Source organism: Coregonus clupeaformis, chromosome 12 (assembly GCF_020615455.1).
Source record: "Coregonus clupeaformis isolate EN_2021a chromosome 12, ASM2061545v1, whole genome shotgun sequence".
NCBI classification, from domain to species: domain Eukaryota; kingdom Metazoa; phylum Chordata; class Actinopteri; order Salmoniformes; family Salmonidae; genus Coregonus; species Coregonus clupeaformis.
Window position 1 is genome coordinate 60869953 of NC_059203.1, and position 13204 is coordinate 60883156.

Sequence of the window (13204 nt, forward strand, 5' to 3'; positions counted from 1 at the left end):
TCCACTTCAATCAGTGTAGATGAAGTGGAGGAGACAGGTTAAAGAATGATTTTTAAGCCTTGAGACAATTGAGACGTATTGTGTATGTGTGCCATTCAGAGGGTGAATGGGCAAGACAAAAAATGTAGGTGCCTTTGAACGGGGTACGGTAGTAGGTGCCAGGCGCACCGGTTTGTGTCAAGAACTGTAATGCTGCTGGGATTTTCACACTCAACAGTTTCCCATGTTTATAAAGAATGGTCCACCACCCAATGGACATCCAGCCAACTTGAAACAACTGGAGTCAACATGGGCCAGCATCCCTGTGGAACCTTTTAGAGTCCGTGCCCTGACTAATTGAGGCTGTTCTGAGGGCAAAAGAAGGGGGGGGGGAACTTAAATTAAGTTCTGATATTGTTGAATTTCTCATTTTTTAGAGGAAGTGAAATAAGATGCCATAGTATTTCGATGTTGTAGTGTGAAAATAGGATGTTGTTGGCCAATAAGTGAGAGGGCCACAGCCAGTCAGTCTCCACAACCGCAACATGCTGACTCTGCACTCATAAACAATGACTGTGGGTTACTGGGACTGACTGGTAGCTCAGCATGATGCATGTTTGTTCTCCATCATCAAGTCTATTGTTGCTGCACAGCAAGTTGTAGTATGGCTGCCATGTGTCACATAATCACGTCAATGATTGTAAATGTCTATAGATGATGGAGAGCAAACACATTGCTGTTTCCTGTTTGATACATAAGGGCCTGGTTGAGAAACCAGAAAATCTGGTCATACATACAGTATAATAATATAATATATAATACAGTAGATATAATACAGTAGATACAGTTGAAGTCGGAAGTTTACATACACTTAGGTTGGAGTCATTAAAACTTGTTTTTCAACCACTCCACACATTTCTTGTTAACAAACTATAGTTTTGGCAAGTCGGTTAGGACATCTACTTTGTGCATGACACAAGTAATTTTTCCAACAATTCTTTACAGACAGATTATTTCACTTATAATTCACTGTATCACAATTCCAGTGGGTCAGAAGTTTACATACACTAAGTTGACTGTGTCTTTAAACAGCTTGGAAAATTCCAGAAAATGATGTCATGGCTTTAGAAGCTTCTGATAGGCTAATTGACATCATTTGAGTCAATTGGAGGTGTACCTGTGGATGTATTTCAAGGACTACCTTCAAACTCAGTGCCCCTTTGCTTGACATCATGGGAAAATCAAAGGAAATCAGCCAAGACCTCAGAAAGACAATTGTAGACCTCCACAAGTCTGGTTCATCCTTGGGAGCAATTTCCAAACGCCTGAAGGTACCACATTCATCTGTACGCAAGTATAAACACCATGGGACCACGCAGCCGTCATACCGCTCAGGAAGGTGACGCGTTCTGTCTCCTAGAGATGAACGTACTTTGGTGCGAAAAGTGGAAATCAATCCTAGAACAACAGCAAAGGACCTTGTGAAGATGCTGGAGGAAACAGGTACAAAAGTATCTATATCCACAGTAAAACGAGTCCTATATCGACATAACCTAAAAGGCTGCACAGCAAGGAAGAAGACACTGCTCCAAAACCGCCATAAAAAAGCCAGACTAATGTTTGCTGCAAAGATCGTACTTTTTGGAGAAATGTCCTCTGGTCTGATGAAACAAAAATAGAACTGTTTGGCCATAATGACCATTGTTATGTTTGGAGGAAAAAGGGGGCTGTTTGCAAGCCGAAGAACACCATCCCAACCGTGAAGCACGGAGGTGGCAGCATCATGCTGTGGGGGTGCTTTGCTGCAGGAGGGACTGGTGCACTTCACAAAACAGATGGCATCATGAGGAAGGAAAATTATGTGGATATATTGAAGCAACATCTCAAGACATCAGTCAGGAAGTTAACGCTTGGTCGCAAGTGGGTCTTCCAAATGGACAATGACCTCAAGCATACTTCCAAAGTTGTGGCAAAAGGGCTTAAGGACAGCAAAGTCAAGGTATTGGAGTGGCCATCACAAAGCCCTGACCTCAATCCTATAGAAAATGTGTGGGCAGAACTGAAAAGGCGTGTGCGAGCAAGGAGGCATGCAAACCTGACTCAGTTACACCAGCTCTGTCAGGAGGAATGGGCCAAAATTCACCCAACTTATTGTGAGAAGCTTGTGGAAGGCTACCCGAAATGTTTGACCCAAGTTAAACAATTTAAAGGCAATGCTCCCAAATACTAATTGAGTGTATGTAAACTTCTGACCCACTGGGAATGTGATGAAAGAAATAAAATCTGAAATAAATCAGTCTCTCTACAATGTTTCTGACTCCCAATCATGGCCGGTTGTGATACAGCCTGGAATCGAACCAGGGGGTCTGTAGTGACGCCTCAAGCACTGAGATGCAGTGCCTTAGACCGCTGCGCCGCTCTGGATTCTTGGATTCTTCAAACCGTTGCTATCTTCGTTACAGTTTATTGATAACACTCCCTTATTACTATGCTGCAGGCATAGAAAGTAGCTATTTGTAACCAGAGCACCAGTTTTTTAGCTCATGCACATTTTTTTTAATGGTATGAATTACACTATATTTGGTTGCTTTCAGTTTGATCGTCTATATAATTATATTATTTTATGCCCTGTAGAATATGGTAGACACATGTTAAATGTACTGTACTGTAAAATAACTGTGACAACTGCTGATGTCAAAAGGGCAGTAGACCTACAATAGAATAGTCATAATCTCAAAGCAATGTGTTGAGTGGCTAGCTATGAGAGTTGAATGCTCATACTAACACAATATCCAGGTTTTTATCTCAATTAGACTAACCTGTTTAAATAAAGGTTCAATAAAAATAAAAAACTACTATAGCCATGTCAACAGACCTTACACGTGACCTTTCTCACCTATTGTGTCTCATGAATGTTGCCCTTCTTCTTTGACTGAGGGGCACCATGTTGCAGAGACAGATGGAAATAGAGACACTCGCTGCCTTATAGACAGAGCAGAGGAACAATGGAGCTAAATCACATGATACAGGCTCTGCATTAACTTCATCTCTTTGGCCTGTTCTTCTCATTGTGGCTGTGTTGTCCTTTAGACTGAGCTGGTTACATTCAGACTGGGCCAGCTGGCACCCACCCCAGTCCTCTCTGAATAAGGACGAGGTGGAACAGTGCCAGGACTAGGAGTTTCTCCCATAGAATTAGAATTAGTTCCACTTTTAAACATTCTGATTCTAATTCAAAGTTCTAAGAGTTCTATTCCATCGAGAGTTCCACCCTGCTAATTCAGGTTACAGTGGCCTACTAGGGTCAGGGGCCTCTCACTGCCCTGTTCCCGAGATTCAGTGTGTCTGGGGCACTGTTATGCCAGATACGGTAACCCATGTTAGCAGGGTAACATGCACTTAAACAGTCCCCCATTCCCTCTCCTTAACAGATTGCTTTGAGATTGAGAATACCGTATTACCAGATAATTATGTGTTACTTAACTAGAAGTGCAGAAACATGAAGAACACAGGCACAGAGTAACTACATAACTATACTGAACAAAAATATAAACGCAACATGTAAAGTGTTGGTCCCATGTTTCATGAGCTGATATAAAATATCCCGGTTTCAACTGTACCGGGCAGATGGCAGACAGCGTGTATGGCGTCGTGTGGGCGAGCGGTTTGCTGATGTCAACGTTGTGAACAGAGTGCCATATGGTGGCAGTGGGGTTATGGTATGGGCAGGCATAAGCTAATGTCAACGAACACAATTGCATTTTATTGATGGCAATTTGAATGCACAGAGATACCGTGACAAGATCCTGAGGCCCATTGTCGTGCCATTCATCCGCCGCCATCACCTCATGTTTCAGCATGGATCTGTACACAATTCCTGGAAGCTGAAAATGTCCACGGCCTGCATACTCACCAGACATGTAACCCATTGAGCATGTTTGGCATGCTCTGGATCAACATGTATGACAGTGTGTTCCAGTTCCCGCCAATATCCAGCAACTTTGCACAGCCATTGAAGAGGAGTGGGACAACATTCCACAGGCCACAATCAACAGCCTGATAAACTCTATGCGAAGGAGATGTGTCACACTGCATGAGGCAAATGGTGGTCACACCAGATACCGACTGGTTTTCTGATCCACGCCCCTACCTTTTTTAAAAAAGGTATCTGTGACCAACAGATGCATATCTGTATTCCCTGTCATGTGAAATCCATAGATTAGGGCCTAATGAATTTATTTCAATTGACTGATTTCCTTATATGAACTGTAACTCAGTGAAATCTTTGAAATTGTTGCATGTTGCGTTTATATTTTTGTTCAGTGAATGTAATAATATAATACTTTTTATGAAGTGACCATGGAAAATAGGGCACTGTGGATGGATTCGTTCACTCCTCTAACCTCTCTCCTTCGTCATGCCAAGAGAGTTATGGCTGTGACGGATGCTAGCTAACAGTGTGACTCCAGCCTGTAGGAGTGTGACTCCAGTAAGCCCACAGTACAGCCAGTGAATGAGTCATTCTTCTGAGAGGAGCGGAGGGCCGCCGCTAACACCAAGCACTTGACAGCTGCTTAACGGAGGGCAGAGGGCTGTTACCAGGAAAGTAGAGGACAGCTATAATTTTTCTGTGAAAAAATATAGATTTTGACAATGCAACAGGAATGGCTTCTTATATACATTGAAGACAATGAAATGTGCAAAATACACAATTTATTCAAAATATGTTAATACAACCATCAGTATTCTCCAGTAATGACAAAATCAGTAGTTTTAATAGTTTTCCTTTTTCTTATTAACAACACGTCTTTATAAAATAAACACTGATCAACCATCTTAGTACAGATTCATTTTCAGTTTGCACATCTGACAGACTGTTTGATAGACAAGCACTGGCCACAACAATAGGAAAAAACAGTCGGAGAATGGATATGTCACTGTAAATTTGGGTCATATTAGTGGTCTGATAATACAGACTTTAAACATTTGGACCCCTGGGAATTCCTACTTACACATAAATACAATGGCCACTATGAAAACAACCTTCTGCCTGGCCTGCTGACATAGTCCATATTTAAAGTGTATCTGACAAAACTTTTTGGTAACACAGCCAGGGTTGTAAATTAACATTTTTCATTGGTAGCACTGGTGCTCCCAACTTTAAAAAGTTAGGAGCACAACATACCATTTAGGAGTACAACATACAATTTAGGAGCACCAGAAAAACGTTTATGTTTTATTTGTTTTATATCAATTGAGATATAGCATAGCCTATATGAATTATATCTACTTCTGAAGCCTTGTAAATACATTTGCTAATTATAAAAAGCTAAAATGTTGATACAAAGTCATTTGTGGAATATTAGGTTTGCATTATGTAAAAGCACTATTTTCCTATTGAGATGCATTACATTGAAAATTATACACAGTCTCTTTAAGAGCGTCAAGTCCGTGATGACAACATGCAAGAGATGTCATTCATTCATTGCTATGATCATTGATCTCCTGAAGAAGCTATCCCTTTTCCTTTCTGTGCCCCCAAATGTTTGGATATACTGGTAAAATTACCAGGTTGTTAGCTAGCTAGCTAATGAGGTAACAAACATGACTGAACCAGGTGTAAAACAAATGGTTAATGGCCTGTGAATAGTTATAGAACGGCCCGACATGATTTATGAATGTAAAATGCGGCCTCCCCAATCCTCGACAGGATGAAAAAATGTTCGCTGGTAATATGGGTCTAGAAACAAGCAGTTTTACCTGTAGTAATGATGCAAGCATGACACTAACAAATTATTTTTCTCGCACTGGTGCTCCCAAATTAAAACTGCAGGTCGCAAAGCTAAATATTTTGTTGCATATGCAACCAAATTGCTGGCACTTTAGAGCCCTGAACACTGAAGTTGCCCTATAGAGTACCACAGTAGGAGTCATAATACCCATAAAACCTAGCGGTCAAACAAGAAAATGGTTCCAATAATTTTTCCACCATACATCTATCCCATAGGGGATTTTAGAAAAACTTAAAATAAGGGCTGGGTTTTGTGTAGGCTTACTGTAGCGTAACGTTTTGATAACCGTGTAAATCTCTCTAGGACAAGGTGACTTTGATCAATATATTCACCTGTATTTACCCCCCAAAAAGGAAATGCTAATTAGCTGCTAATGTGGCTATCATAAAGAACTACAAATGCCATGATGATCTGGACGACACTGCCGGATCAAGGCAAAGGTAAGTATCTCTGGATTAACTATCTAATGTTAGCTACATTTAGTAATGAATAAATTGGCTAAATTTCTTTAAACTGACAATTCTTTGAACTGTCATGCGAAAGTTTTAAATTGACACAATACCTGTTAGCAAAGGTGTCAGCTAGAGATGATGTGCAGGAGCTTGCAGGGATTTGTAGTCTTGCATGATTTCGACATTGATACTAATTAGCATTTTAGAATCTGAGAGTAAATAGAGCCGAATATATTGATAAAAGTCACCTTGTCCGAGAGAGATTTACATGGTTATCAAAACGTCACGCCAGGGTAAGCCTACATGAAACACATCCCTTATTTTAAGTGTTTCTAAAATACCCTATGGGAAAAATGAATGGTCGAAAAACGATTGGAACGATTTCCCTGTTTGACTGCTAGGTTTTATGGGTATTATGACACCTCCACTGTGGGGCTCTATACCTGTAACTACATAGTTATAAGAGCAACTTAAGGTAAAGTGTTACCAACTTGTGTTATCTTTCACTCTATATGAATGGCTGGAGTACAACGTCACAACAATAACAACTAATTATGCAATTCTTCGAACAGTTTACCATTTCTGACACTATACACAGGCAGGACAGGGCAGTTGGGATGGCGGTGGGTACAGGAGATAAGAGATATTGTGAGGACAACACTGACACAGGTGGGCTGCCTTCCCTGGTCCCCGTCCCCAGTCCATTCCCCTCTCCTCTGGAAGACTACTTGGCAACCATAGGGAAACAATCGAGGAGGGCAGAGCTGAGGGTAGCTACTACAGATAATTGTCTCCTACTACTTTATACTGTATGTATCCACAGGTTAAAGGACAATGACACAGATTAACCAGCCTCATTAACTACTTCCTACTATCCTACTTTGCATTGTTTAGTAGGTAGGTGCTTCCAGTGTTGGAACTTGGAACACAGACACACATTCTACAAAATAATACACAGTGGGCTACATCATGTCAGATACCATACATTCTCTGAGTTAATACGAATGTAATGGTAATAAGCAAGTTTTATACTTTGCTTTGCTAAGTCTCTTAGTTTTCAAGCACTTTAACTGAGCCTGGGTGAATTATGCCTGGACTCAGATCCGTTTGTGCTCTTTCTTGCCAAATCCTATGGTTGTTGAGTTGGCAATACAGCACACACACAGATCTGGGACCAGGTTATACACAAGCTACAGATGACTGGACAATGACCTTGTCTTGTCAACTCCACAGGAACATTTCCATTCTAGAAGGTGCAGTGCTTCTAGCCTGGTTCCAGATTTGTTTGTCCCGTTTTGCCTACTCCATGACAATGGCAGCAAGGAAGTTGGCAAGACAGCACAAACAGATCTAGGATCAGTGCTTCACAGGAAAGGAAGACATACTGTACTGTACCAATAGCTCATCCTATTGCATTCACTCTCCATATATAGATAAAGAAAATAAATACACTGTAGGACTTTGCAAACCATATCATTTATACATACAATTATTCCTCATTAATAAAAAGCTAAAAACGGTAAACAGTGCCTTCGAAAGTATTCAGACCCCTTTACTTTTTTCCACATTTTATAACGTTACAGCCTTATTCTAAAATTAATTAAATCATTTTTTCCCCTCATCAATCTACACACAATACCCCACAATGACAAAGCAAAAACAGGTAAATAAAAAATTGCAAATGTATTGCAAATAAAAACAAATATCACATTTACATAAGTATTCAGACCCTTTACTCAGTACTTTGTTGAAGCACTTTTGGCAGCGATTACAGCCTCAAGTCTTCTTGGGTATGACGCTACCAGCTTGGCACACCTGCATTTGGGGAGCTTCTCCCATTCTTCTCTGCAGATCCTCTCAAGCTCTGTCAGGTTGGATGGGGAGCGTTACTGCACAGCTATTTTCAGGTCTCTCCAGAGATGTTAGATCGGGTTCAAGTCCGGGCTCTGGCTGGGCCACTCAAGGACATTCAGAGACTTGTCCCGAAGCCACTCCTGTGTTGTCTTGGCTGTGTGCTTAGGGTCATTGTCCTGTTGGAAGGTGAACCTTCACCCCAGTCTGAGGTCCTGAGCGCTCTGGAGCAGATTTTCATCAAGGATCTCTCTATACTTTGCTCCGTTCATCTTTCCCACGATCCTGACTAGTCTCCCAGTCCCTGGCGCTGAAAAACATCCACACAGCATGATGCTGCCACCACCATGCTTCAACATAGGAATGGTACCAGGTTTCCTCCAGATGTGACGCTTGGCATTTCAGCGAAAGAGTTCCATCTTGGTTTCATCAGACCAGAGAATCTTGTTTTTCATGGTCTGAGAGTCCTTTAGGTGCCTTTTGACAAACTCCAAGTGGGCTGTCATGTGCCTTTTACTGAGGAGTGGCTACCGTCTGGCCACTCTCCCATAAAGGCCTGATTGGTGGAGTGCTGCAGAGATGGTTGTCCTTCTGGAAGGTTCTCCCATCTCCACAGAGTAACTCTGGAGCTCTGTCAGAGTGACCATTGGGTTCTTGGTCACCTCTCTGACCAAGGCCCTTCTCCCCCGATTGGTCAGTTTGGCCGCGCGGCCAGCTCTAGGAAGAGTCTTGGTGGTTCCAAACTTCTTCCATTTAAGAGTAATGGAAGCCACTGTGTTCTTGGGGACTTTCAATGCTGCAGAAATGTTTTGGTACCCTTCCCCAGATCTGTGCCTCGACACAATCCTGTCTCAGAGCTCTACGAACAATTCCTTTGACCTCATGGCTTGGTTTTTGCTCTGACATGCACTGTCAACTATGGGACCTTATATAGAAATCATGTCCAATCAATTGAATTTACCACAATTGGACTCCAATCAAGTTGTAGAAACATCAAGGATGATTAATGGAAACAGGATGCACCTGAGCTCAATTTCGAGTCTCATAGCAAAGGGTGTGAATACTTATGTAATATAATAAAATAATATGCCATTTAGCAGACGCTTTTATCCAAAGCGACTTACAGTCATGCGTGCATACATTTAATTTATTTTGTGTATGTAAATAAAGTATTTCTTTTTTTCCGTTGCAAACATTTCTAAAAACCTGTTTCACTTTGTCATTATGGGGTAGTGTGTGTAGATTGATGAGGATGTTTGTGTTTATTTTATCCATTTTAGAATAAGGCTGTAACGTAACAAAATGTGGAAAAAGTCAAGGGGGCTGAATACTTTCCTTATGCACTGTATTTTCAAACATTTATTTTTGATTAAATTACCTACAAATAAGCAAAAAGACATGGGCATATCAAACACCTTTTTACAACCTTCATCGATGCAAGTTTGGATATGGACGGATGATGAGAAAAGACAGTTTAATGCTGCATTGTTTCAAATGTCTATAGTGCAGTGCTCCTATCCTCCTTCTTCACAGGAGCAGATAGATCGTTGACAGTAATACTGTTCTGTATTTACATTTTAGTCATTTAGCAGACGCTCTTACCCAGAGCAACTTACAGGAGCAATTCGGGTTAAGTGCCTTGCTCAAGGGCACATCAACAGATTTCTTCACCTTGTCGGCTCTGGGATTCAAACCAGCAGCCTTTCAGTTACTGGCCCAACGCGCTAACCGCTAGGCTACCTGCCACCCGGGTATAAACCATTCCTTCCCTTTTCTAAAATAGTCAGCATTTGAACAAGAATTCTTCTTAAGAAAGATTATCCCTCCTTTGTTTCAGTAATAACACAGAGAGATTATTCTGATATGTTGGGAGTTTTTTTTCCTCACACACTTTCAGAAACAGTGGATAAACTGAGGAATGTGGTTTGAAAACAGTGATTCAGTCAAAAGGCTTAACATGGGAGAGCACGCTGCCTAGCCATCCATCGCTTTATAGGGCACCAGAGTTCTCTCCTCATAGGGGCTAAGGGCCATCTCCTTCCACTTCCTTACCCTCTACATCAACCACAATCTATCACAGTGGCATGCCCGTTCTCCGGAGTAAGGGTATCCTCCATACTCTTATGGTCTACGGACCATCTCAGCCACACACTCCATAGGGAGATCAACAGTATCCACCACATACTTTCCCTGTCAATCGACCACAAGCTATCACAGTGTGGCTCTTCCCCAATTCATTTCTCTAAGGGTATCCTATCCTCCATACTGGTGTGGCCAGGAGTTGAAACAGCAGTGGGTAGGAAAACTAGTGAGTAGGGGCAGGTAACCAATCACCTGGTTGGACCAGCTCCACTCCTATTGCATTCTTGGACCTTGGCTCCGCCTTTTGGTGTCCCTCTGTGCAATCTCTTCCTGCTTCAGTCACATGACCATCCTGCTCTGGTACGCTCTATCCGGGAAGAAGTGACCCTTCGGCACAGATCTAGGATCAGTTTACCCTCCTCGAACCTTAATGCATTGGAGGAGAACATAGTAAACCTGACCTTAAATCAGTGTCTTGGGGTGACCTCCACCCCTCCCTAGGAGACACAGCAGCAGCTGTGCCCCTTTAGTTCCTCATCATCGATTGGCTGTTTCAGTTTGAGGATGGGTGGGTCCCCGCTGGCTGGGGTGTAGTAAACTGCGCTGCCATTGGACGAGACCAGCGGCATGCGGGAGTCTACAGGGCTCTGGGGCTCTGCGGTTTCAGTGGAGCCGTTTCCAAGGTGACTGTTGAAGAGCGGGTGGTTGAGCATCTTGGCGGCCGACCTCTGCTTTTTCAGTTCTGACAGTGTCTGAGCACGCTCCCTGGGCAAGGAGGAAGAGTCCTCGGGCAGCTGAATAGATGTCACACTCTTCGTGTCAGGGGATGGAGCCTCGCCATTGGTGGGCGGCGACTGACTGGGAGCGGGCGTGGACGTCGTCGTGGAGATGATGCCGTTTTGTTTGATGATGCCGCTAGGATCTTTAAGGATTTTCTGGAGCTTGGGCCTCTCCGCTACTGGCTTCACCGGAATCACCTTGGAGACAGAGGACATTAAGATTACTGTTACTAACTACTGTTACTCAATACTGTTACCAACTACTGCTATCAATTACTGTAACAAACCTTTACTATGATTTCCTTCACAAACTAAATAGATGGCTACAGGCTGGTCGTTACTTCCTTTGTTAAATGATAAGCTGCATGGTCTTGTTTACACACACAGATATGATTTGCATTTTGTGATAGATGTAAGATAGGAGAAACATTCATCCAGACTAACCATAGTAACAGTCATATTGATCAGATGGCTGTTCTCCTGGTCGGTCTCCTTCTCTTTCTCCTGCTCCTCCCTCCCTCCTTCCCTCCCACCTCTCCACACGATGGCCTCTGTCTCGTATTCCTTCACACGAAGGTTGTGTCTGTCAGACAGGCTGGCCCGCCGTACCACTTTCCTACACAGAGAGGAGGAGAGGGGTCCAGGGAGTAGTTCAGTGGTCATGGTTTCTTTATCCTAGTCCTGGCACATTTTAGTTTTATCCCAGGCTAGTAACTGGGATTCCCAGCACCAACACACCTGATTCGGCTAATAAGAAAATGCAGCTATTATTTAATTAGGTGAATTATGTGTTAGGCTGTAACAAAAGCAGCCCATCCCTTGTGTTGTGGCTCGCCATAGAACAGCACTACTGCAGAAGAAAATAGAGAGAAAAAACAACTAGTGTGCAGTTTCCTCTCTGTCCAGCAGAGGTCAGTACGTACCCACGGCTGCCTGCGCTGGACGTCCTCCTACACAGGGAGGTCTTGTGTTTGAGCTGAGACTTCATGATAATGTCGTGTTTGTGTTTCAGGTCCAACAGGATGGCACGGAACTCCTCGTCCTCACACAGGTCTACAGGTCACAGAAAGGTCAGAGCTCACACAGAAACCAAAACACAACAATCCACATCAACTACTTCTCTGGGGTGGCCCCGTGGGTTTCTATGGGGTTTTAGACCCTAGTACAGTAATCATGTATACAGTATAGCATCACCTTTTTCATGATAAACAGCAGGTTGGGGCAGACCATAGAGATAGTACAACAGAAAGGTCATAATGTTCTCTAAAGTTTTGATCTCTACAGTCGTGGTCAAATGTTTTGAGAATGACACAAATATACATTTTCACAAAGTCTGCGGCCTCAGTTTTTATGATGGCAATTTGCATATACTCCAGAATGTTATGAAGAGTGATCAGATGACTTGCAATTATTTGCAAAGTCCCTCTTTGCCATGAAAACTTTATCCCAAAAAAACATTTCCACTGCATTTCAGCCCTGCCACAAAAGGACCAGCTGACATCATGTCAGTGATTCTCTCATTAACAGAGGTGAGAGTGTTGACGAGAACAAGGCAAGAGATCACTCTGTCATGCTGATTGAGTTAGAATAACAGACTGGAAGCTTTAAAAGGAGGGTGGTGCTTGACAAAGACATTGCTGCTAGTAAGATTGCACCTAAATCAACCATTTATCGGATCATCAAGAACTTCAAGGAGAGAGGTTAAATTGTTGTGAAGAAAGATTCAGGGCGCCCAAGAAAGTCCAGCAAGCGCCAGGACCGTCTCCTAAAGTTGATTCAGCTGCGGGATCGGGGCACCACCAATGCAGAGCTTGCTCAGGAATGCAGCAGGCAGGTGTGAGTGCATCTGCACGCACAGTGAGGCAAAGACTTTTGGAGGATGGCCTGGTGTCAAGAAGGGCAGCGAGGAAGCCAGTTCTCTCCAGGAAAAACATCAGGGACAGACTGATATTCTGCAAAAGGTACAGGGATTGGACTGCTGAGGACTGGGGTAAAGTCATTTTCTCTGATGAATCCCCTTTCCGATTGTTTGGGGCATCCAGAAAAAAGCTTGTCCGGAGAAGACAAGGTGAGCGCTACCATCAGTCCTGTGTCATGCCAACAGTAAAGCATCCTGAGACCATTCATCTGTGGGGTTGCTTCTCAGCCAAGGGAGTGGGCTCACTCACAATTTTGCCTAAGAACACAGCCATGAATAAAGAATGGTACCAACACATCCTCCGAGAGCAACTTCTCCCAACCATCCAAGAACAGCTTGGTGACGAACAAT

The 13204-nt window shown here is 42.9% G+C and overlaps 1 protein-coding gene across 1 annotated transcript in view; it reads right to left on the reverse strand.

Annotated features, from left to right (window-relative positions):
- Positions 1-9763: 9763 nt before the first annotated feature.
- LOC121578699 (protein phosphatase 1 regulatory inhibitor subunit 16B-like) overlaps positions 9764-13204 on the reverse strand; it is a 118862-nt gene continuing 115421 nt past the window's right edge. Inside the window, exons 9-11 of the mRNA XM_041893089.2 lie at positions 11859-11988; positions 11380-11551; positions 9764-11133 (exon numbers count right to left, since the gene is read on the reverse strand). Coding sequence (XP_041749023.2) covers positions 10654-11133; positions 11380-11551; positions 11859-11988 — 782 coding nt within the window. The 3' untranslated portion in view covers positions 9764-10653. The remainder of the gene's footprint in view (positions 11134-11379; positions 11552-11858; positions 11989-13204) is intronic.